A 27,711-nucleotide genomic window follows, 5' to 3' on the forward strand; every position below is an offset into this window, starting at 1 on the left:
AAAGGCTTTATTCACTAAAGTTGAATGTAGAGGAGATTTGCTTGTTCAACTCATTGATACAATTATGATTTATTGAAGGCCAAAGCAGACACGTTTCTCTTGGCTAACCTGCCCCTGCATAATCCATAACTCAAAAGATTGAGGTGACTTTAATTTCATTGATTAAACTTCGGACTGGTTATTGTAAGAGAAGCTCATTGGGACAGGCTATTCATAGCGCACAATAAGATGAAAGTTATTTAAGTGGTTTAAGACTAAATTGTCAATTCGGCATGCTACTCAAAATCCACATGACTCAATGTAGTTACCAAAAATGCATATAACAAAAAAACAAAACAAAAAAAAAGCGGATTAAAAAAGCATCAGCATTTACAATACATATTTATAATATAAAGCGCTGGATGATCATTGTGATTGAGCAACATCCGACAAATTTTCCAGCAGATCTATTAAATCCACTGCCCTCCATTACTTTGGAGTTTCAATCATCTTATAATGTCCTGTGTTCTTCTGTCCTCCACTGTACTTGGTTAAGACGTATCATGAGCGAATGCTGGGAGCAGACTCCTTCGGTACATTATATTGATTATCTTGTGATTACGCTTCGCTAACTAGGTGTACCAGACGTGAGCAAGACTGCTATATGTAGAATCTGATGGTCTGGTGAACGGCTGCAGAGCTGTCCAGACGTCCCGGAGAAAATGAATGAAAATAAACTCGAGTAAACCTGTTTCAAGAGCGAATTGCGTTAAGCTCCTTGTTTATCGCAATAAACTCAATTACAAGTTACTAACCTTCAGAGTACGAGACTTTTTCAAGAATACATTCTGATGGACCTTATATGGACATTTATTGTAAAGCTTTTTGGAAAAGAATCGTAGATGAATCTGGGATATAACTAGACAGGCGGTTGTTATTAGGCTAATGTAATCTGTAATAAACCATTGACTTTCCTTTTTTTGCTTCGGGTGAGAAGAAAGGTATTTAGAAGAATAAAGCATTTTAATTTTTAGAAATTTGGAACCTTTGGCATAAGTTAATAAGGAAAGTTGATATTGCTACATCGCACCGATAGAAAATGGAGTACGTAGTCAAAATTTATATTATTTACTTGGCCAAGACAGGAAAATATTTAAAGTTACATACTCTTTGAAGACCTCATAGGTCTCCTCCTCAGATGGAATCTAAAAAGAGGAAACATCAGGGGAGAAAAATGGATGGAAGGATTGTGAATACCAAAAAAGGGACACTTTGGAGCTACGTAGCTGCTGCTTGTCAACTCATTTGCAAACGCATCGACTTCTCAGGGATACCATACTCATTTTATTCCGTAGCATAATAAACAGGCCCGTGATTTATTGAAAATGTCCGTGGGGGGAAATAAAAATCCAAACTCAGCCATCTGGAAAATGTGCATCCAAGAATACATAACAGAAACATGATTTAATACAAACTGACACCAACATAAAATGTACATTACATCCCCAAAAGCTGATGATATAGCCGTCCGCGGCTCAGTACCGCATCGGAGTCACTTTAGGATGCAGTCACATAGCAGTCACATTCCATACTTAGGAAATTATGTCAAAATACTATTATGAAAATATATGAATATGTAAATTTAAGGAAAAAAAAACATTATTGTTAAAATCATTATGCGTTCACGCTTATAGCATGTCTAAGTTGTCCCCACACCCAATAACCGCTCCCTTATTCCTACAAGCCACTTGGCGTTTACTTGACCACCTGAATGTCCCCTCTGTGGGGCGATTGGCACCTTGCCAATTGGTTCCAGGTTTGGATCTATGGGTGACTTTGAAGGGACATCTGCCTGTCACCTGCTATGCCACTTTGGCCATCGATAGCAGATTCGGCTCTTGTCTTTTTACACATAGTGGCTTTTGTGAATAAGAATCCTGTGTTTTCCAACAATACATTTTAGTCTGCAGAATCTCCTGTTGTCTTTGGGAGACTTTTCCCCCCATGAGAATTACCCCTTATTTTGAGTCCTGGAGGCTACAACCTGTAACCGGCCAGAGTGTGAGGAATGCGGCAATGATGGCCAGTGACTTCCCAATAGACCAGTTGGTTTTCATTACATACTGGCCTGATACATTACAGAGTGATATGCACTAGAGATAAAAGAAAAACTATAAATGGAGAGGGGTCTTCCTCATAACAGTCTCTATCTGTGGTTACGACTCTTTGACCACGAGATACGCTCCAATGTGCAATGCCAACAGAACATTTTGTCACACAGCAGCTTCCAAACTCATCTTGAAGCCCCATCTTGAGAACCCTACTACAGTTTAGGCATTTCCAATGTATTATGAGATTCTAAAGGGGTCGTTGTCTTTAAAAAACACATACAGCTGCTTCATATCATCTTATTTCTGGTGAACTTCCAAATAAAGAGCACAGCTGCACAGAACAAGGATTATTGTCGTGTATTTTTAGGTTAAATAAAACTCGTTATGGTTTTTGTAATTGCAGAGTGCATAACGGTTATATTTTTATATGATATTATTCTGAGTGATAACTATTTAAAGCAAATTTATTTTCAAAAATATTTGTTTCGAAATCTGAAAAAGAACTTCTGGGACGCGGCCAGGACTGCACACTGACGGCGGCGGGCGCTCCCGCTGACGGTCCGTCACACCAATTTGAAAGGAAAAATGGGCGTGTCAAGGCCCCGCTCCCGCGACCCAGAGCATTCGGGTCTTGACCCGGAGGATTCAGGTCTTGACCCGGAGGACCGGAGAAGCAATGCTCACCCGGCAATCAGGTCAAACCCGGAGAGTTCCCAGGTATGAGTACTACACACATTCACAAATCATAGGGGTACAGAGGCCCTTTATCACTCCCATCACTCCTTTATCACTCCTGTGTTCCTATGGCATGTTGTGTTCGTTGATCCAATTGATGGTTAGAAATGTTTCTAGAAATGTCCATGTTTTCCATGAAAGTAACCCCAAACTTTTGAATAATAGTGTATATTTTAACTTTTTCCACTCTTACTGGCTCACTAAACGTTTTTGTTTTATATATATATAATTTTTTTAAATTGTATTTGGAGTACAATTTAAAAAAATATTATACAATAGTACTTTGTTTTGGTGGATTTTCAGAATAGTTAGAGGTTTCTACAGTCCACGTGACAATATGTGAACGCGCTCACCTTAGGGAACTTACTATTTTGTTAAATTGTTAAACATAATTAAAAGTGTTGTTCATGTTGAAATGTGTCGTATCACTAAACGAGGATACAGTTGCTTGAAGAAGTTCAGCACTAGGTCAGGGGCAGTAATAACCACTTCCCCAATAATGAGTTTCCCTCCCCAGCTATTTGAAATATTAGGGGGTACGATTAAGACATGAAAGTCAAATGAGATCGTTATAACAATACAATTTAAGTGGTATATTTTATCTACACAATATTTATAATTTGTCTGCTGTTTCTATACCTAATACTATATTATGTATTTTAGGGCTGGTGAATACTGTGATACTTTTATGATACTACATTCGCATACATACACACACATTATATTATATATATATATATACATATATACATACATATATATATATATATATATATATATATATACATATACATATATACACACACACACACACACAAATATTCTTAGTGCCTACAAAAAAAGAACACAGAGAGGAAGATCAGAGGAAGAAAGAGGGCCTTGAATGCCGATTACAGACTTTTGGAAGATAAGGAACAGCAAGTATCTAATCATTCACACAGACCCTTCTTTCTGGTACCACTTGTCGGAGTTAAGTAATGAACACACCTCCAAACTTCTACCCCTGGCGAATCAGCATGCTGGGGGCAGGGCTTAGGAGGTAACAGGTCACTCAAACTGGCAGCGCTACTGCACATGTGCACAATTCTGAGCATGTGCAGTATGCACTCTCCAGTGCCCCAGACAATGAAATTGGGACAGCAGCATTGCCGGGGGGGGGGGGATTCAGAGAATGCGACTGCAAAGCGGATTGGCTGCTTCTACTTTTTATAGGAGGAGGCCTCCCACTGACTTGCAACTGAGCATGTGCAGGACGTATGCCACACGTCCTGCACATACACCTAAGAGGAGGTTAAATGAGACAGAAGTCATATCCTCCCTCCAATAACTAAAATATACCCGTGTTGACTTGCTTGCAGTAAAATGCGTTGTCTATGGAAATGTAACCTCAACATGCGCTAAAATAAAAACATTATTTTGGGAGCTCAACAGTTCCTTTGGCTAACCGGATTTTATTAATATCATATAGATGCCGAAACATCTTCTTTTTAACACAGGAAGGAAAGATGTGCAAATCCTGGCAGAAGGACAATACGTTTCACAACAACCCACTTCAGTAATGTGCTGCTTTATAATAACAGTTTTTTGACACATATTTCCTAATTTTTCAGCGCTCTACACAACCAACAGAATAAGAAAGCAGAAGTTATTCTTCTCTTTTACTGATAACAGTCGATTAACGATCGACAACGCCACACGGTTACATCTAGCAGGTTGTTGCCCCTGAAAACAATGCAGAAGGGAAATTTAAAGCCCATCATAGCGTGACTGCCACCGCTCTAAAGCAAAACAGAAAAGAAATGTCTCGGACACTGCCCTGGGTATGTCCTCTACTGTGATATCCTGAATAACCAGGCCTGGGACCGCTCATAGAGAGAGACCCCAGCAGATATATACGTCTTACTGAGCGTGACTATCCTCTCACCTGCCGAATGAATTTATTAAACTCATTGGTCCAGTCACCTTCCTCTGAACCCTGTCCAGAAAGCCAATATCCTTCTGGAGATGGGGTCTCCAGAACCATACACAATAACGATGTAAAATAGTTGGGTGCCAGCAGTACTTTTAAGTGCAATCACTCCTAGACAGGTGAAGATTGGTAGCTTTTATTTTATATTTTCAGGAGATGAATTATTATCACTAAGAAAATAGTGTTGTAATTTTGTGATTTTAGGTTTTTTGCCTTTAAAACGTACAACCCCCACTTCTGCCCGAAAGATGGTAAGGAACAACATTTATAGCACTGTAATTAGAAAATGTTCATTTCACTCTGATGACCACTAGCCCTTGAGGACCTCATTAGGCAATGTCATACAAGAACATCAGAATGAGAACGTTAGTTGTTGTTTTTTTTTGTTTTTTTTACAGGCCAGCATTTAATTGTTTAAAGCAATTATTATATTGTTAGTGATTCTGCGGGTCTGAGAATACTATCCAGAAGCTTCTTATGGTACTAAGGGGAGACCTGGCCTGGGCATTCCAGGTTTATGTTCCTCACAATATGGCTGATGCACTCAAGGGTCCATCTATATGTAATATGTGCAATGGGGACTACATGAAAACTTTAAGGCCCACTCGGCTATTATATGCATTAAAGTGCTGACGGATGGAGCGTCTGTTTTAAAGCAACCAAACAGCCCTTTTCTGCGGAATTCATAGCTCTTCTATCATCGTTATTCAGATGTTAACTAATTAACCTAATTTCTGAAACTGCTAAATTGCTTTGACCAAACGTACTAGCAATGCATACCGATAAGAGTTTGTGTTGGGGTAAAATGTATTTTGGTCTAAACGGTAGAAACAAGGATGCTGTAGCTTTTCTGTCATCTAGGGACACTTTCTAAATGTCGTAGAGTTACATTCGGCTTAGAAGTCCCTTGGGTTCTTTTAGGAACCTGTTTTTTTATTTTTTTAAAGCTAAATATGATCACAAATGTTTTGTTATTTAAACTGAGTCACCTCACAACAAAATTAGGAGAGATGTGTAAGTATCTGTGCATATTATCCAAGATATGGTGTCTTTTGTGCTAGTGGGAGTACTCCAAACTCCATTGTCCATGCTTCATGGTCCAAAATGTAGACATCTGGTAACATTCTCCAAAGGGGCAAGTCCAGCAGAATAGCCCAGTAATTGAGTAGCCAAAACACATTTGGTGCAAAGTTTTCTCCAACAAGCCCCAAACCACAAAGCAGAGCAACCCAAGAAGCAATTGCCTTCATATTCCTCTTACCAACACGGTCTTGTAAAATATTTCAAAACTACATATCATCCTGAAAAGGACATACTTCACTAACACTAGGATCTACTCAGGTGACAAGTAAGGTATATTATTGCTTTCTCGCCCTGAAAATGCCACCTGTGTTCACCTAAGGAGATCCTTGCACCAATGGAGTTACCCAAAGCTTCAACCAAAGTGCTACAGGACTACAAAGATCTACAGTCTGTTGATCCATGGGTGAGGCCCTTGGAGGAACGACCTAAAATTATAACATGGCGGCAAGGTCATAACACCTCAGTTTTCAACTTTACTTGGTGAGACTTGGTGAGAATGCCAACACGGATGTCACTTGGGCAAAATGTCAAAGAGGAAGTTTGCTTCCGTGTGGAATAACTGTTTGCACAAATAATCAGTTCCATGCAGCCTAGTCCTGTTCCTGGGGACCGCCATCTTTTTTTCTAGTCTCTAACTGGCTCCATATCTGCCATGATGAGCATGATAAAGTATTTGACCTTTCTCTTGATTGCGTCAGTTTTGTTACGAACGTAAGAGACAATCTAGTTACAGATCCTCTATAGAGATGTCTAAACAATTTTCAATATTTACAGGATTCAGCCAGAGACAGGACGCATGTCCTAACTCACACTGAGCAGGACTTCCTCATCAGTTACCCTTTAAATTAGGAAGTTATGAAATTTGGATCTCTATTATATACAACTTACATAGTTTCAGTGCCCAGTAGTATTAATACAAACACAAAGTTTGATACAGTATCTGTTAACTGTTTTTTAATGGACTTTAATACATAACACTATATGTTAATCTAATAAAAACAGGTTACTACCGATAGCATACTACAGTAACACATTTAACCAAACATACATAACATGTATAAAGATAGAGCAATAATTATGCAAAAATGTCAAATATATGCAAAATTCAGCACAAGCAGAGATCAGCAGGCAGCTTGACGAGGACATTTTCCAGCTTAACTAATTGTTTGAGTTTATTTCCAACAATTTCTTCCCAATTAATCTGGAGACACGCCACCTCCACGCCACTGTCCTTGTTTCCCCACTTTCAACGGGGGTGTGGAAGGAAGGAAACTATGGAGGACTGTCCTGACTCTGTCCAAAGGGCCGGTTGCTGAGATCAGGGCCTGAGGCTCCCTGTTATGCCCTAGACCTGCCGCCCTATGGGCCAGAATACATCTATGTTTTGAACATCCATGGGAAGCCAAGGGTATCATACTTGTTAGCCTCAATTTATTTCCCCCCATTTGAGGCTTTCTAAGGCTGTAGCGTTGCATTCCAAGCGTTTGCAAAAATGCTTCACTTTTTTGTGCAAGCCTCACGCTTCTCAGGATCATTACTCCAAGCATATTTACAATATTCTGTTCATCATAAAAACATTACATAAGAAATGTTTTTATAAGAAATAAGAAAAAATATTCATTTATATTCATATTCTTTATGCTTTCAATGGCACAGAAAGAGAGTTTTGGCCACAGCGAACCATGCAAATAAATGTTTAATAAAACGAGATTTTAAACACATTATAAACAATTTCAATTCACTGCCTTTCTTTAAGCCAACTCTCATATATAAAGGTCATAAAAGGGACGTTATAACTCCTTTGATTTGATCGGATTGAATCAAACATTGTATTTGACTGTCGAGAACGGGATTTATCACTAGACTTCCCCGCCTGTCTCTTTTTCTGTCTGCTATAAAACCACAAGCCATTGATCGTTTGGCTTATTTTTTTTTTTTTTAATGTTCGCGATTTAGCCGTGTGTCTGTCTCGTGATGTTCTGAATCGTATTACATCTATCTCCCGAACCACCTCTGTTGGCAGAATGCCCCCAAAATCCATGCCGTAAAATCATTATTGTGAATAATTCCCTAACAGGAACATTCTTTACGAGCTAACCTAGGGTCGCCACTGTGGGAATAAATCCTATGTCAGGATAGGGGGTCTCGAAACCCCTTCAAATACGGATGTCCCTTCAAATACTGATGTCTCTTTGCTTGAAAACTGATCAACTTGGCTCCTACAACGTATAGCGTTGGTTGAATAGCGCGGCTACTACAAAGGGTTACTAAAAAAGACATTTAAAAGGAGTTATATAACATTCCATTATTGATCTTAAGGTATTTAAGAGATACACATTCCATCGGGGAGGAAACAGCACTCTAGGGGAATAGCTTTAACAACATGGCGTACACAAAAAACAATATTGTTGGCAAAGACTGCACGGGTCATACGATACAAGACGTCGTATAAAATTATCATCAATATGATAGACAGAAGACCCATATTAACTGATGTATATAAACGTCATCGCTGTTATAAATACAGATTCCATCGCTTCATTCGGCCCACTTGGATATCAAATAGAAAGAAGGATACCAACCATGGCATTTACCCTACTGGTTAGAGGTATACCAAGGGCGCAGAACTTTACCAAAACTTTTAGATGGTTCTTTGTTATTATTGAGGATTTGCGTAAGACGTATTTTATGTATACGTTTTAATTTACGGATCTGTTTTTAAAGTTAATTCACAACTCTAGCAACTTGGGCTGCAGAACACTGAGCGACGCTGGAGAGGGAGGAAAGATTTCTGTCTCGAGGACACTTATGCGGTATGAAGACACCTTTATTTCGGATTGTATCTGATATAGAAATGTTCAAAAGTACTTTTCATAGCGGAAGTTAAGTTCTGTAGCTAGACAGAAGTAGAGCCATCATCTGGAAGTGGCCAATAGAAAAAAAAACCCCAAGATAAAATCAGTATAAACGGGAGGACACATAAGGCTCTAGAGATCCCAGGCGTAGTTACAGGGAACCATTATGTTTTAACCTATACTACGTATTAAAAGTATTGGGCTACCAGGGCTAAGTCACGTATAAAATTAGCCCAATGAGCCAAATGCAAGCCTAGCTGGACCAACTGCAATATATATCATGAAAACATTCAATCTCACTGAATTTAACAGTCAACAAAAGTGCATCTCATTGTTTTAAAAGATACATTATCCTGGGCCAACCTAGCCTTTCCTTTGGGGGGGGGGTATTTTTTTAAAACTTCTCTTAGCAATGTAAGCATTTGAACTCAAAGGGAGCGCTTTCTGAACGTGCCTGAGGGGGTTTCGTTAGACCCCCTGGACTCTTGCTGGAGCTGCAGGGCTGGCAGTGAGTATAAGGTGTGCTGGAGATGAAGGAGATGCCTTCAGCCAAATATGTCTCCTGCAAGGCAAGGAGCCGGGGATGGGGAAATACCGCAAATACATACATTCTGCTCAATCCCTCCATGCATTCAAGGGGACATAAAATCATACAGCTATCATACACATTAAGGGGCGTATAATGGCCGGAGTGTGCCTTTAAGGTTCCATGACATGGAAACTTGCTTTTTGGGCAGGACTGGACATCTAGGACGTAAAGCTGGCGGGGTGCGCTGGCGGTTTTCCTCTAAGTAATAAAGACACGGGGTTCTAGTATAACTTGAGCTGATAGGTCATCAGAAACATATAAAAACCAAATAAAATTACAGGAACAAACAGCCTAGATGCAGCAAATATGTACTCCCACCAAGAGGTTCCCGCACCTGGTGTAACGCTGAATGCACTCTGATTTCCATCACTACATTACAGCCATACGTGCCATTTGTTTTTAGAGCTTATTGACCAGCATTTAAAATGGGATTTAAAGACAAACAAAATTAAGGCTTGATTTCCACTTACATAACAGGCTGGCATGTCATCTCTAACTATATAATGATAAATAGCGTGATCTTAAGAAGCCCAAGTGGTTACACACTTTAAGATCTCATTAACTCTTGAGTGACTAGAAATCTAAAGTCCTCTGCTGACGTATCGTTGGCCTGCCGAAAGCATTCTGCTTGCATTTCTTTCCTCCCGTTACAAGTTACACGTCCATGTTCCATCTGGCAGGCAGGTGACACAATGCGTCAAACGTAATTATAGATGCATAAAGTGGACTCCACTTCGTAAGTCCCATTTGTGTTGTGCAAGCAGTTTATAATCAGTGCTCTTAGCCTGATCTCTGGCATACAGGCCCGGGAATTGTTAAAGCCAGCGCAGATCACCCCTTTATGCCCACACAATGTGTTACCGGCTGCTAATCACCCCAATTATAAATTCAATTTTATTTTTTGGACCAAATATAACTAGAAATAAGAATTTCTGAATTATGTGATGCAACTCAAACACTCCTTTGTCCTGTGGGTCATTCTTATAATTCAAATGTTTCCCCCACCCCACCCTAACCCTTCTGGCTTTAACACCTTGTGTGCCACTTTGGTGGTGCTATGTTTGTTACCACCAACCAATTCCTCCACCTATCCAGGCTCAGTGAATCCCAATAAATGACCCCCTGTAACTGCAAAAAGGTATCAAATCTAACCCTCTCCTCCCCAGAAGGTTAACCCATGCAGTACTAAAGGGCTGAAGCTGTTCTCTTTAAATATCTATGGAAGCCTTTCTGGTTCTTGTAAGGTGAGCAGCTGGTTGGATTAGCACACACACACAAATGGTTAAACGCTGGACCGGACTCATTGAGCCTCGCTCACACTCACCTCTTCTACGTTGCTGACTGTGTTCCTGCAGCTTCCCATCCTGGTAGTAAAGGATGATGTAGTAGGTGAGCTGTGGTCCTCAAGAGTCTCCAGTATAAACTCGCTGACGCTGATGAACTCAGGCATGGTCCTAGAGGTGCCGATCAGGGCAGCAGACACTGGGGATCTGATGTGTGCAGCAGGCACAGGGTTTGTGCTGGCCTTTGAAGGGTGTGTTGCAAGCAGTTCCGTGCTATGTGTTGGGGTGTGTATGCTTACTGTATGTTACAAGATGTGTGTGTCCCTGGCTGTATAGCTGAGTATCCTATATATATATATATATATATTTCTATATATACCCTGTAAAGATCAGTAAATGTGTGGATCTGCTATATAGAGCTGTCGGCTATAGGTGTCTATTCTATAGGTCCCAGGGTGTGTTTATGTCGATGTAGTTCAGAGCTGTGATATCCTGCCAGTATTGGTGCAGCTCCTTCTCTGAAAAAAGGGGAACTGACTCGAAGTGCGCATGCGTGAGCTACACGAGGGGGATAATTGAGAGGGGGTAGGAGCTGAGGGAGAGACAGAGAGGTTTGGTTGTTAAAGGAGAATTGATGGGGGTGAGAGAGAGAGAGAGAGAGAGAGAGAGAGATTGTGGCAGTAAAGGATTCAGGGATTGTGACAGTAAAGACTGTTCCTGAAAGGGGATTAAAGGAGCAGCAAAGTGACGTTTTTTTGTCTCCTATATTCACTGCTCTTTGGTATGGAGGATGTGTACAGCGATGTGATGTGTACAGTGCTGTGTACAGTGCTGTGTACAGTGCTGTGTACAGTGATGTGTACACAGACAGTGTGTTTTGTGTAAAAACAGGGAACTCTAGAACGTACTGCAGTTGTTTTCCTAAACAGAGCAAACTGTTACATAAATGCCTTTTTTATTTTGCTACAATGTTTCTTGGGTCAAATCAGAGTGAAACTTCTTATATCGCTGGAAGTCAGCAGTGAATCTGTGCTCATCAGTCTTTAAGTAGATGGGCTCTGGATGAGGATGATGAGAGTGGGGTGCTGTAAGATCTAGCTGGAAATGACCCAGAAACAATGGTTATTGGACAATGCAATGATATGCAGGGCCGGAAAAGTAATGAAAAGTACCCATGGGATGGGAATATTTGGACACCAGTCCCTATCTGTTATTGTGTGGTTGAGCTCATGTGCCCACACTCCACACCAGGGGCATAACTAGAAACCACAGGGTCCCCAGTGTGAAAACTGCCCCAAGGCACCCCAACTTCGCAAGCAACATGTGCCACATTTGCCCCAAACAGCTTGTCTGTGCCATCTGCTCCCCGTGACATGTCTGTGCCACCTTTGCCCCCTAAGCATCTTGTCAGTATCCTCAAGCAACTTGTCTGTGCCATCTTTGTCCCCAAACAGCTTGTCTACACTCCCTAAACAGCCTGCCTGTGCCACCTGTGTCCTTTACACAGTCTACCTGCGACACCACTTTTCCCTTAACAGCCTGCCTGTGCCATTTCTTCCCCCAAACACTTATATGTCCATTTATTTACTCATTCACTCTCCTCTGATTACCCTCCTGCATCCCTTTACTTCACCTGCAGCTTTCTCTGGTGTGTGTGCAAACTCCACATCGGTAAGCTGCCGGCTGTCAGGGCTACATAGACATCAGCGAGGCCCCTGTGGCCAGTGCTCCGGGGGCTCTCCCGGTTTCCTGGTAGGCCAGTCTGGCCCTTGTCACATGTAACCATTTCATCAAATTCCAGGTTACTCTTTTTGCTCACATACACAGCACACTGGTTACGCGCCATACTGAGCTGATTCTTTATGGCATTGCTAATGAAGTCCTTTCCTCCACAGACTTCCACTAGTCAGGGTGTCAGGCTAGGTGATTAAGACTGAAACCTTCTATTATTTACCACAAGCCGGTATGTCAAGGAGTAAGGATGTTTGTCTACCACAGGGCCAGACATCTCCAGTCCACAAGGGCCACATAAAGGCCACAGTTTCTTGATATCCCAGCTGGGCATCTCAATTAAAAATAACTACTATTTCCCTGTTTAGGGAAGGATACGCAAGATTCCTGGTCTGTTTCTGTGTAACAAAGTCTTATTCAGTTAAACTGAAATTGTTTTAATGGAAGCGTACCACAGCAAGTTCCTTGGGAGAGATATTTAATATATTATTGTGACTTTTAGGGCTGTAGAACACGATGATACGCTTCTATACACCAAACATTTTGAGCACCGAGAAAAGAGCCATTTCAGTCCAAAAGATGGATTATTCTTCCTAAACAGGGAGACCTGGAGCATTTGTTGGGACATAAGTCTAGTTGTCCGGACTGTCTCTGAATAGTTGGGCTCCTTGGCAGCTCTGATTTTTATATTAGGTAAATATACAATACTCTGGTCCCATAATTATGAAGGGGGATCCCTTAGCAAAGTGTACAATAGTGAGCTATAAGCAGTGACATTCCGCTGGTTGCCAGGGTAGCTTCTATTTAGGTGCACATTTAGAACTTTGCCTCGGAATACTCTTTATAAATGAAGTCCTTTGTTGCTGTTGATTCCATCTCAGTAGGGGCCAAAACCATCTACATTTTAGTGATCAAATGGGGGCTTTGTAAACAGCGCAGCTGATATCTCCAATCAATAATTGGCCAGTGTTACCAAGAATCCAAAATCTTATTTTTTTTTGTTTCCCAAAAACAAGTTTTGTTCATTAAGCATCATGACGGAATTAGTAAAAAGAAAATGAAAATCTGATCTAAAATCTAATTTTCTGACACAGCCAGAGATCAGTAGGGCAATGGTGAATTCATTTGCTATCACATGCTGACTCCAAAGAAGAACTTGGGATGTCTATGATGGCAGCGAGCCAAACAGCGGTTTCCAAAAATAATAATTAAATCATAATTTCTTAAAAATAACGTTAAAAAAAATCCTCAGTCCTTTGTTTGTGCTTAAGGGGGAACCACCACTTTCTCTTCTTTTGACATAAGTTGATTAAAGAGACAGTTTAATGTCATCAAGACTCCAATTGAAGAATATGACATAATAAAGTATTTTGTAAGTAAGCTGCCCTTATCTGCCCTCATTCCCAGTGGTCCCAATATTTCTTGCTGCTGAAACTAATGGTAGCGTTTTCCACGCATGATCAAAGTGCAAACCTGAACTTGAGCTGACTAGCGGTAAGTATATCACATGCAAGGAGATGCGTTCAGTCGAAGACGTTGCCTGCATGCCAAATAAATGGGGCGGGTGGGGGAAGGGACAAAAGCATATGGAAGGTTTTTGCAGAATCTCTGCAAAAGCAACACCACAAACGTTTAAAGGGACCCCACCGGCACCAATAAGGCTCAGTGACTTCAAAAGCAGAAAGGAATAACTTCATTGGAAGAATAATCATCCAAATCCGATATTGTTGTTAAAATATAATAACACCAGTCAATAGATTTATTTAGCGAAGCAAACTATAAAAATGTCATATCTGAGAAAAGTACGTGTTATGTACAGGTGGGAAATTTCTCACATTAATGTCTTAAAAAAATGATTTTTTGTGAGTAGGCGGTGTTAAGCATCCAGCCATGTATACTTACCATATACCTTCATATACCTTCTTTCTACTTTATTACCGGAAGATTCAACACATATCTGGAAAGAATAAATATATGCTAGTTCACATTTGTTTTTAAATGAGCTTTTATTAATATCCATAAAACCTTAATTACCAATGGTCCTGATTTGGTCAGGACAGTCCTGAGAGTGGGACTCACGAAGCCTATTTTGTGATAAAAGAAGCTTTCAGCATGAAGAATGTAAACTGGACTTGAGTATGGGGGCATCACACGCTCACACCTCCTAATGTCAGGGTTCGGCAGGAATTGGCACTGCCAGGCAGGGAGGCACACTTGCAAAACACCTCTAATCACAGAGACTAGTAAGATGAACAGCACGAGGAGAGCACGAGGGCCGGGAAGATAGGCCAAGGTCCAAGGCAGGCAGTGGTCAGTAAGCAGGCAGAACTCAGGCTGACAGAGAGAGAATATCTAGTCCGGCACAAAAGTCTACCCAGAAATGGGAAGGGAATTGGGTACCTCTGTCAGATGTAAGGTTTTAGGGAACGCTATGAAGTCTAAAAATATGTTGAAGGAATGAATCCGCAGTTTGAGCAGCAGATGGAAGGCCTTTGACAAGAACAAAATGAGTCATCTTAGTCTGTCAACTACAACCATGATGGAAGTGAAGTGATGGTCGGGAGGTAAGTCCACGATAAAGTCAACTGAAATGTACTTCCAGAGACAGGATGAAATAGCATGGGGCCGTACAGACCAGCTGGTTTATAGCGAGGAGCCTTCATCCCTGAAAATAAGGAAAATAAGGATACCTGTGAATGTCTGGGACATTGGCAGAGGAGGCAAGGGTCCCTATTGTGGACCTGGGACACAGGGATGGCTGCCTGCAAGAACCTCATGAATGTTAAGGGGACATTGTGTGTTTGAGCATGCATGTGTACTTGTGTGTGTGTGAGCATGGATGTGACCTGCCTGGCATTGAAACTATGACACAGAGCCTGCCCAACACCCGCCGCACATCATGGACATGCCCAGAGCGTCTGCTATGCAGGAGACGGCCATCAGGCAATTGCTTTTAAAACGGAGACCACGCTCATATTTCAGCCCGGCCAATTTAACAATGTAGAGCAAGGATGTGAGGTCACAGAGATCATGGGATTGGAAGCCTTTAGAAAAGGAATAGAGAATTATGACATATCCTCTTCATATAACATAAATGTTTGGCTAAAACGATTGGTATATAAAGGAATACCTAGGATTTGACAGGGCTCTACAAATGGCAGGTAATCTGTGGTCTGACTAGGTAATGGATCACGGGTTATTCCCTCTTCTCCTCTATCCACTAGTTGTGATATCTTCTTTACTGTTGAGAAATCCTCAATCTACCCAATTTACCAAATTTACAGCATTGGCATTATATCTGACCCCATTCTGAAGGAAACCATCTATTCTCCCCAGCCTCAAGAACATCCAAACCCAAACGGTCCTTCTGTCCCATTCTCCATCAGCATCTTAACAGATTATAAGCATGCAATACGTCTCTTATAATACCAGCATGTGCTAACATATGATAAGGTTATTGTCAGTTTTACCCATTGTCCATTAGAATGGTATTGCTAATTTTTTACTCACTTTTATTGTAATAGAACTCCGGAACCTGCTGGTGCTCTATAAATAAATGTAATGTTACTTATACCGCCTCGCTTTATAGTATGCCTCTCTCTTGTTCAAATTGTGTATCACAAATGTATTATTATTTAGAGAGGAGATAAGATATACAGCGCTATAAATATTCCCTCTAGGAATATATTGATTTGTTTTATTGTTATTTTTTTTCTTCTACAATCCTCTTGTTAAAAACACCAATTCCATTTGCAAAAAAAAAAAAAAAAAGCTTTCTGTCTTCACAAATAAAATGCCAATCTTAACTAAACCACAGCTGCTATATCAAAAAATGACATTTTGCTCATTGTTCTACTTCTATTTCTGTAGATGGTGTGATCCTTATGGCGAATGACAGCTTTATTTCTAAGACATCTTAAGAAAAACATATGGGGAGTCTTTGAAACGCTCAGATCGAAATAAAATCATGATTTGTACATATTGGAGTGAAATCCTCACATTTTACCCCCAACCGTTAAATGTTTAGTTGGGTTAAAGCTACATTACAATTGCGTGTTGGCTTTTGATGCTCATTAGAAGCGTGTCCTAATTTAATGGCCATGTATGAAGAACCATGATGGAAGGGATAAGCAATTCACAGGAATTATCCCAATCAAGATAAAGCCAATATTTAAGGACTGTCAGTTGTATATACATATATATATATATATGCTATATATATATATATATATATATACCGGATTGGCTCGATTATATGCCACACCCGATTATAGGACGCACCCTTAAATCATTTTTTTTTTTTTAAAGAAAAAAGTACACAAATACATGTACTGCTCCTCTGATATGCCACTCTGCCCCTGATATGCTTTATGCCCCCCAGATATGCCACTCTGCCCCCCATGATATGCATTATGTCCTCTGATGCCACTCTGCCCCCTAGAAATCCACCCCCCCTCCCCAGACTAACCAATGCACCCCCAGACTCCCTGGTGTCTAGCTGGGTCAGCCGGTGGACATCCCTTCCATAAATCCATACTGCAGGCAGCACATCAGCAATATGTAGAAATTAGATGTGTCCTAGAAAACATGGCTGATGTGGTCACCCTCCGGCCTACCAGCACCGGTTTGTCACTTGGCCAGTCTGGCTGGTCATCAATAACTAAACAATGCATTCACCAATAGAATGCACTGGAGCCCATGCAGAATGGATTATAATATGCATCAAATAATGACAATAGGGGGGGGGGCTAAATCCAATGCATGTGAGGTCATGAGTGCATTATGGGAGTTTACGTCTTGGACCAAATCTTTCAAGTTTTTCCACATTTTATCATTTATGGGACCAGGGGAATATTTTAAAATATAAGCACAATAAGAGACATTCTACAAAGGCTACTCAGTTTTTTCAACCTAAGCAGACGAAGACGGATCATCTTCAAGGTGGCGCCTTGAGCTCTGAACACTTATCTCCACAATCTGACGATGAGTTATATGACGATGCATCAGACACAATGTAGCTGCCAGCATCTGGAAAACAAATCAAAGACACACTCTGGGATCTAAGGTCATCTGTTCACAAAGATTCTATGCACTTGAAGAAGAAGAACTGAAAAGAAAAATTAAAGACATCGGTGAAGGCACCGCACACCTGGAGACCAAAATGCAGGGACTCATGGGTACCCACCATGATCTGATTGATAAATGTGATCTCCTGGATAATAATATGGTGTCTTTGATGGATAAGATGCCAGACCTTGACCACAGCATCAACAACTTGAGAATTAAAGGGGTGCCGGAGGAGATCTCAAACGCCAACATCATTACATACCCCATGACCCTGGTCCACACTTTTTCACCTAACATCACTGACAGAGACCTACTCATGGATAGGGCTCACAGAGTGCCAAAGAGCTTGTCCAGTAATGCTCTGAGAGGTATAGTAGCGCGTATGTTCTTTTATCATGCCATGAAGCAGTTACTGAAGAAAGTATGCCTGAACAATACCCGCCATTTAACTTTCTGCTGATCTCTCATCATACACCCTACCAAAGAGAAAGACCTTTGCAAGCGTCTCAAGAGCAATCATAACACACAGCATCCCATATAGATGTAAAGTTGCTAATTCAGAAAAACAGCAGTAACGTGGCAGGAACCCAAGAGGAAGCTGGCTTTGGACTGGTCATTGCAGCATACATAGACTTACACCGTGCAGTTACTTCAAGCGATTGCTTCATGGGCTACAGGAAGGGTTCTTTGTGATTCTGCTATATAGCTGCAATCTAAGTAGCTTATTTTATAGTTCTGCCCTGAGGCTGTTGTGAGATATCCATGCGGCACAACTTAGCCAGGCCTTCAATCACCGTTCTGCCTAACACAGCCTTGGGAACTCTTGAATAGATTTTTGGGAGATACTTTCCCATACGTGTGAGGTTTACCTGTTTGTTATTTTATGTTTGTCGTTGTAAAATTTGTTTCGCATGCGTGATTGGTTTCTACGTCCCAATGGAAACAAAACAGAAAGCATATTATTTATTTTACATTGCGGTTTGAATGGTAGGGCGAAGTGTTAGGAATTGGGGGTTTTGGACGCCCGGAGGATCTGGGTGTCGACTCGGAGAACGAGAGAAACGATTCTTCTCCTGGATTCTCCAGGCATGTAGGGACAGACTTTGCAAGGGTCATCTAGGAAAAGAGGGAGAGAACTTTAGACCAGAAAAATAGACAACATAAAAGATGATTGTGCCACCTCAGCTTCCATGAGGTGGGCTCTTAATTTGAATACCTCCAAAACAAAGTGAATTGTTATGTTAAAAGCTAGTTCCTCTTCAGTTCTTAATAGAAAGGGTAGGTAGTCAGTGTAGACCCAATAGAGGATGAAGGGTATCAAAATCATGGCCATCAGGAACATTTATGGTGTACTGATGTCGGAAGAACTGAGTGGTGGTTAAGGCAAAAAAAAGAGAGTACAGGAGTCAAGACGGAAGACAGGGCTTTAGTAAGGTGCGGAAAGGACCAATAATTTTAGCTGTCTGTATACATACAGACGCACACTGCAACAATGTAAGAGCATGTGTATCCGGCCGGCGGCGTTGTGTATCCGGCAGGCGGCGTTGTGTATCCGGCAGGCGGCCTTGTGTATCCGGCAAGCGGCCTTGTGTATCCGGCAGGCGGCCTTGTGTATCCGGCAGGCGGCCTTGTGTATGTCATTAATAGGCTACTTGCTAAGTGCTAGGGCCAATTTTAGCCCCAGTCCAGCCTTGTGTTGCTGTACAAGTTTATGGATGCTCATCGGTTTGCTGAATTGCATTGAATTGCATTGAATACCACAAAATATCTGGTATAATACGCAGCGGTCATGGTGCACATAGTATTCTACTATTCTACTTCACACTGAAATGCGCATCTGCAAAAAAAAAAAAGTTCCACGATTTCTAAAAATGTCTCCTTTTGTAACAAATTGTTTCCGTCTCCTGTAATAGTCATTTCATCTTCTACATCACGTAGACAAAGGGGAAAACACAACAGAAGTGCAGACGTCGTTCTCTTAAATATATGGTTCCTTAAAATAGACACCAATTTATTTCCCTTGAGCAGTTGATGGGACGGAGGAAATTAAGGTGTTTTATGACATTAATAAAAAAAAAGAACCCTTGATAATATTATTTCATAGCTAAACGATGCTGTGTATTTTCTCAATACCTTTAAAACATTACGCTGAATGGGAGCGGAATGAAAGAGTCTTACTGTGAGAGATGGAAGTATCACGTCTAAGCCGTGTTCTCAGCTTCTTGAAGGTGTGAATGAGGTGCAAGTGGTTGTATTATGTTTAAGCGTCATCCTTCTGACAGCCCGGGTTTTTGGGTTGCTTGGTCTTTGGTGTAGGGAGTCTGAAGCTAAACTGAAAGTCACACCGGACTGTAGAGTCAGCCTGGATGTAGGGAGAATATTTATCTTCATCAAAGGGTTGCAGACGATCCTGCAGGTTTGACATGATTGCAGATAGCAGGAGGCCGTTAATAGCTCAGATTATAGAGCATGGATTCACGGAAAAAGAGAATTAGACTCACAAAGGCAACTATGCAAGTAATTAGCCGGCTCCCCAGGTTGTGCTGCCATGCTATCGCTGACTGGTAGGAAGGGCAATCAGGAGGAAATTAACAGGCTTCTCCTTTCAGGGTACAGCCAGCCAGAAGGCCCAAAAACACAATTTGCAAACATATGTAGCAAACAGCATGTCTAGTACTGTCTACCCCATTCACCAAAAGGGACTGCAATCCTGGACTGGCCACCTGGGCAAGTACCTGATGGGCTGGTGTCCAACGGCACCTCCCATGTACCTTTACTACCAGACGTGCAGCAGATCCTGGCCTTGTTGGCTGGATACACACGGCCGCAATTTGCTAAAGTGTAAGAGCGAAGCACGTGGCCACATAATTCCAGTAGGCGTGCCAACAAGTGCCGTGACATGGTCAATAGATGGCTACAGGAGTGCTAAAGCACTTAGAACGGGAGAAAGTGTTTTAGCACTCCTTACCTCCTTAATGCTGCTGACAGTAAATACTGTAGAACTTTGGAACTACGTGTAAAACACATCAAACAAGCTTCTGGTTTTGGCCCTAATCTATAAATCAGAGCAGACCACCCCCTGCCCCACTTTGACAAGATTCTCTTCCATGTCATCACTCAGTAATGAATGAATGTATCCCAAAAATGCTTTACTAGTTTGAAAAGATGGAAGCTATGGATTCAATCATGAAAATGCTGCATGAACCTGTTGGAGGTCTCATATTCCTTCTTTTCACTTACTACTTTTATATGACACAATGTATCTTTCCAACTCAAGGGACTGCGTTCATAAGAAGCTAATGTCTTTTCGCCATAACCGCTTTCATCTAGCGTAGCTCATTTTGATGGTAAAAGGATTTCCATCAATAGAAGGTTCAAGAAAGGTTGACTTTATCCCAGTTTACCATTATTGTATGTAGGATCCCTGGTTACCAATGAACCTCACACCTTAGTTAGTTCTACCTTGGATTAACCTCATAAACACGCGGTTAGACGATAGATAACGGTGAACTGGTAGCTTTAATCCACTTTCTGTGGGGGCTTTGGGGGGGTTCCGTGGCTGCTGGGACAGATTCACATATACCACCTGTCCATTGCCAGATACTTCCAAAGCTATTGAGTCCTAATCTCATCAAGCATCGTATATTTGATAAAGACAGAGGACATATTTTGAAAGTAGTATAAACTTTGTCTCTGCCGCGATCACTAATTGGTTCTCTAAATCCAAGTGCTTTACTTTCGCTGTTAGAGTGGACGCAGCTGCGACAATAACTGTAATTGCTGCAAGAATATGGCAAAAGCTAAATGGAATTCAGAAACAAAGAGAGAAAAATATGTACTTCGTCTTTCTAAGGCAGGAAAATGTAGCCAGGTACTCAAATACGAATACTTGACAAGCAATTTCAGATTTTTGTAGGATAAATGGAACATGATGGTAATAGACTTACAGATTAAATATTAGTGCTTGTTAGCAAACTGAATAGGAAAAGCAACGCAGTCAGACATATAATAAACCGCAAATAAATTGCAAACGTGTGTTTGCTGGCAAGAACAGTCAGTGCCGTTAAGAACACATTTGAAAATGCTACCCTCAGATTTGTCCTGTAAGTATATAAATATATATATATATACATATATATATATATATACCGTATATATATATATATATATGCTTAGATTATATTTTGCACAACAAGATACAAGAAGACATGGGGGGATTTTCCTCCCATAAGCTCTGCCCCTGTAGGGTATAGTGAAGTGGTCATATAATCAATTAATGATTTGAGGGGGGATTAAGAATTGACAAAGTTAAAAGGAAACAAACAGTGATTGACAAAAGAGAAAAAATATTATGTATTAATCAATAAAGAGTGATATAAGGTAGTTAAATCGGCTAAAGCAATAAGAACAATAAGGAAAAGTGACAAATACTTGTGCCACTCATGCTATGTATAATAAGCATTTCAATTTAAAGTGTAGTACCGGTACCTTCAATGTGATTACACCACAAATAGTGCTGCATATTATTAAAAGGCATATACATGAAATGAAAACAAAAACATAAAACAAAAAAATCATATCGTTCTCTGTGTATAAAAGTAAATAAATTGGTCATTATATGCAATAATTCATTCCCGGTCCATGCTATTTTACTGTATATTTTCCGAATATCTCAATAGGTTAACAAATCCCTATATTTTTTGCATCCACCACACATCACTGAACAGAAATCCAAGTAATGTGCAAGAAATCTTGATGCAGATACAGAGCTAGAGCTCCGCTAGGTGGTCGAATGAAGGAAATACCAGAATGGAATAATGTTTACAAGTGAATGAATAATTTTGTATCCTTCAAAGATTCTGTTAAAGACGTTAGAACAAGTGTTCTCTTTGAATCTGTATGGTGATGTCGAACTGAAGATTCTCAAAATTCTCAACTTTTATCAAATTTGGCATCATTTATATCCCTATGTATGGTGCAATCGAGGACATATTTAGGCCAAGGGAGGCACTTTGAGAGGGGCAAAAGACCACCCTTAACTGATGGAGGGAGCCAGGATATTATGTCAGATGCTGGAGATTAGCAGCAGCTAAAGAGTGTAAGAGATGGACATCGGTGTCAGAAGACACCGACACCAAATAGGCCAGACTGTGCTTCCTTCAGCTTTCTTCTGGTAGCTTTCCCCATACGGGACATGCGCCACTGTCACATGCTCTGGTCATGTGGCCACTAAAACCTGGGCATGTACCCTATGGGGGCAAGTGGTGGCCCTGCTCCAGACCCTCAACAATGACATGTTCATCGAATAGGCGAATCTGCTTGCGTTTCTATATCACTTTTGCATCACTATGACATGGTTAACCACATGTTAAAACGCTGACCTTGCTCAGTCTCTCTTGCATCAAGGAATTTCATTGCAGAATCATCAGGTTAATGGAATTAATCGCTAAAAATAGCTTTATTTACTAAATATAAAACACAGACACCAAAGAAGGTTGGTCTTAAATGTTTATTCTATTATATACCGTATTGGCTCGAATATAGGCCGCACTTTTTTCCCCCACTTTAAGTTTTTAAAGTGGGGGTGCGGCCTATATTCGGGGTCTAGCGCCCGACGCCCGGGACATGCAGTCCCGGGCGCCGGGCAGGCAGCGGGGTTAAGATACAGATCCCCCCGCAGCGGTGCAGGGGACCTGCATCCTTCTCCCCGATACGCTCAGACAGCCTCCCCTGCCAGCACTTCCCACGGGGGGGGGTGCCGGCACGGGAGGTTATCTAAGCGTTTTACCTCTGCCCACCCCCGACTTACCGGAGCAGACTCCCGGGTGTCTTGCGGGGCCGGCGGGAGACATCTACGCAATACGCGCATGCAACTTCCGGTACCGGTACCGGAAGTTGCATACGCGTATTGCGTAGATGTCCCTCGCCGGCCCCGCAAGACACCCGGGAGTCTGCTCCGGTAAGTCGAGGAGGGGGGGGCAGAGGAGGACAGCGGCAGCGTATCTCGGGGAGGGAGGACAGCGGCAGCGTATCTCGGGGAGGGAGGACAGCGGCAGCGTATCGCGGGGAGGGAGGACAGCGGCAGCGTATCGCGGGGAGGGAGGACAGCGGCAGCGTATCGCGGGGAGGGAGGACAGCGGCAGCGTATCTCGGGGAGGGAGGACAGTGGCAGCATATCTCGGGGGGGGGGACAGAGTGGCAGCATGTTTTTTTTGGTGCTTTTTTAAAGAAAAAAAACTTTTTCTTTAAAAAAGCACCAAACTTTTAGGGTGCGGCCTATATACGTGGGCGGCCTATATCCGAGCCAATACGGTAATACCAACGTAAGAGGATATCCTCTCAACACAACGGTTATCAAGCAACACACTTCTAAGGAACAACCATTATATTATTACTGATAAAACAAATTAGTACAACACAACAATAATATGGGACATGTTTCTCCCTAAATGTTTAAAAGAGAAAGAAAACAATTATAGAACAAAAAGATCCAACATATGGCACAAGATGTTTTGAAGGTGTTATCTGACAAAGACAGAAGGAGGTTTTTAGTAGATTTGTAACGCAGGAGACCGGATACTAATCACACATCACCTATATAAAGAAGAAGATAAAGTATAAATACAGAGGAGGAAAATAAGTAGAGACGATAATACAGACAAGATAACACAAGACATTAACATATATATAACAGGCGTAAGTGTTTTATAAAGGGTCAAAGCACTCCCCTGCTGATAAAATCTTCTTACATGGGCATTAAAAGATTATAAGAAAATAACTCTGAAACAGTATTTTGTGAACAACAACAAAAGGAAACACAATAAGCGTAACGAGTAATAATTACACATCACATGAATTGGAGATTAGTAATATGAATAAGTCAAGTAAAACAGGACCACGGACATAGTGTTGCTGAAGCACACACACACATTGAGGGGTTGAAGAATGCATATTAAAGTACTTACAACATACAAAGTTCTTTAATATGCATTATTTGTTGCTGGGGCTGCATGGGATGCTGTCCATCTAAATAAAACATACGATGTGCAAGATCCAAACCGATATAGATAGGATAATGTATTACATTTCTGGTACCACTAGAAATAGGAGACTAGTGTTTTATACATTGCCCAAAATGGAAATGGATTGATCCACGCACCAGGCTATTTTGCTGGGAATTGTCCCAGGCATTTCTGATGTCACATGACTACATTTATAAAAGCGAACCCAAGGGTCCAGCAAACATTTGCCCTCATGCCAAATGTCTATTCCACGTCTAAATAGTTAAGTGTAGCGCCATGTTCAGTTTGTGTGCTTGTGGACGATCAACATATGACTGCAAGTGTTAATTCACGAGACGCTATTGAGTACTGAATGACTTATTAGCGACCAAATCTCATGCATTGTGCCTCTTTTCCATTTGTAATACAATATATTTAGGCAACACGCTGCATGACATTTGTAATTAAAACACACAAAAAGCCCCAAATGAATGTGTGCCACTTATAAAAGGGTGAATTCAAATTTCATTGAAGTGGAAAATAAATACGCACGACTTACCTGGCTGGGTTTTATAGTTGTTATATTCTCATTATGAACATATAAAGAGGTAGGACAAATATTTTGGAGCGACAATGCCCCTATTTGCACAACTTGGAAAGGGTGAAGTGTGAGGATCAAAATATAAATCTGTCGCTGAATAGATGACTTTAGTGTAATGTTTTGGGTTTGGAGCGTATGCCTGTGCTAGAATTCCATCGAAAGCTGCAGCTAAGCAGTCATGATGAATAATTAAACGTAAAACATAGTTATTGCTCTAATTTCTTGCCAGATCCCATATAATAACAACACTCACTGTACGCTGTATGAGCCCCAGCTCCTGACTCACTTGCGAACATGTTGACGGCTGTCTTCTAGCTTGTTCAGCGTGTCGTGCGGTTTGAAATGACGTGCCGGGAATGCTGGACGGTTAGGGATGGTTATTAGTTGCCTGTATCCAGAAGCAAGAGACAGCGGGAGGAAAAACACAGTTTGTTAACGGATATCTAGCTTTACTTTCACTAATAAATGAGAACATGTAAGGGCTGGCTGATTAGACACATGCCCCGAGATCCTCTGCCTTCTATATTCTGCACCGTCAACAAAAAATTGTGTTGCTTGTGTGTTTTTTATATGCAGCCCAACGAATTGGTCCATGGGAACAGGCGTCCGAAAAAAATGAAGCGGGGGTGACATGAACTTACGGTCCTGGCACCTTTACGTTGACAGGCCGGGAACAGGATAAACAATGGAAGCCTGGAATTATTTGCCTGAGGGGGAGAAAAGCAGAAAGTTAGAGTCTCCAGACTAAACAGTACAATGTGAAATTTCTTTACTACTGGACAGGAATAAACGATGAGTCATTACTAAATGTCCATTTTTAATTGACGCAACTTCCCTGACCCACACAAAAGTAATGATCATTAACGGGGAACTGTCGCCTTCACAGCCTACCGGGTAAGACATTCGTTTACCCAGACTACATAAAGCATGTTTTTATATTTCCTTGATGAGCGGAATTAATTCGGAGATACTCAGTTTGAAATCATTTCCACATGGTAACTTAGACAAAAAATGTCAATACTATATGGTCAATTTCCTATTCTGAAGTTATCTGTCTTTTCCACTCCATTTCCTTCCAGAAAGCGTGAGGCTGGCTGATCCCAGTGGTAAACATACCAGGTGGATTTCTAAAACACATAGATTGCTCCACCTTCTGAAATGCTGCATGCCGTGTGACATCATAAGCACTCGGCTGAAGTACCGTATATGTCATATATATATATATATATATACCGTATATATAGAAACTCAGAAGGTTCTTCCTGTTCCGTTATCTAGCATCCCAGCCACAGAGCCAGTGTCAGCATGTTTCTCATTCATACAAATCTCTTACAAGTGTGCACAGTGTGCAATAGGCACATGATTTATAAGGAAGAGGAAGCAAAGTGAAGTGATGTTCAGCAAAGTGAAGTGATATTCAGCAAAGTGAAGTGATATTCAGCAGATTGAAGTGATATTCAGCAGATTGCAACACAGTGGTGTGTCAGATCTTTCGCTTTTTCCTCAAATCCCCCCATTCTAAAGCTTAGTTACAGGTGTTGTGTGCAGCATGATGTCAGTTCTTACTTGCGAATCCCAGCAGCATCCTCGCTCAACTGCACCTGCGATGGATTTTCAATGGCCTTCCAGGACCGATCCGGCTGTTTTTTAAATGTGCCAGACTCAGTGAAGTCCTGCTAAAGAAATAATAATAATAATAATACAGAAAAATAATAATGGTGGGAAGGCCAAGGAGGCTGGGACTAGTAGTGAATTATGATGTATATTCACAAACGGCAGGAATTATATTTAATATATACCGTATTGGCTCGGATATAGGCCGCCCCCGTATATAGGCCGCACCCTAAAAGTTTGGTACTTTTTTAAAGAAAAAGTTTTTTCTTTAAAAAAGCACCAAAAAACATGCTGCCACTCTGTCCTCTCCCCCCCCCCGAGATATGCTGCCACTCTGTCCCCCCCCCCGATATGGTGCCACTCTGTCCTCCCCCCCGAGATATGCTGCCACTCTGTCTCCCCCCCGAGATATGCTGCCACTCTGTCCCCCCCCGATATGCTGCCACTCTGTCCTCCACCCTCCGAGATATGCTGCCACTCTGTCCCCCCCCCCCTGACTTACCAGAGCAGACTCCCGGGTGTCTTACGGGGCCGGAGGGGGACATCTATGCACATCGTGTATACAACTCCTGGTGCCGGCACTCAGCGGAAGTGCCGGCACCGGAAGTTGTATACGCGCATTGCGTAGATGTCTTCCGTCGGCCCTGCAAGACACCCTGGAGTCTGCCCTGGTAAGTCGGGGGGTTAAAATGCATCGTGCGGACGTTCACCGGCAACGTCCGTGCAATGCGCTTAGACAACCTCCCGTGCCGGTACTCCCCCCGTGGAAAGTGCTGGCAGGGGAGGCTGGCAGGGGAGGCTGGCAGGGGAGGCTGGCAGGGGAGGCTGGCAGGGGAGGCTTTTTTCCCCCACTTTAAGTCTTTAAAGTGGCCGCACCCCCACTTTAAAGACTTAAAGTGGGGGGAAAAAGTGCGGCCTATATTCGGGCCAATACGGTAATTGAATAAAATTTTATAAACATAAGAAATATTTTTTATTGGTAAACAATGCATTTGAAAATAATGACATTTCTAATTACAAAGTACTTTAATATACATTCTTTGTTGTATAGGGAAGTTGACTTTAACCATTTTTAACAACATATCTAATGAAT

The 27,711-nt window shown here is 41.5% G+C and overlaps 1 protein-coding gene across 3 annotated transcripts in view; it reads right to left on the reverse strand.

Annotated features, from left to right (window-relative positions):
- Positions 1-10,968, reverse strand: part of LOC128471190 (arf-GAP with SH3 domain, ANK repeat and PH domain-containing protein 2-like) — a 55,226-nt gene extending 44,258 nt beyond the window's left edge. For all 3 annotated transcript variants that reach the window (XM_053453066.1, XM_053453067.1, XM_053453065.1), the window contains exon 1: positions 10,646-10,968. In XM_053453066.1, the coding sequence (XP_053309041.1) occupies positions 10,646-10,771 (126 nt within the window). In that variant the 5' untranslated portion in view covers positions 10,772-10,968. The remainder of the gene's footprint in view (positions 1-10,645) is intronic.
- Between the last annotated feature and the right edge of the window lie 16,743 nt (positions 10,969-27,711).

This window comes from Spea bombifrons, chromosome 13, assembly GCF_027358695.1.
Source record: "Spea bombifrons isolate aSpeBom1 chromosome 13, aSpeBom1.2.pri, whole genome shotgun sequence".
NCBI lineage: Eukaryota > Metazoa > Chordata > Amphibia > Anura > Pelobatidae > Spea > Spea bombifrons.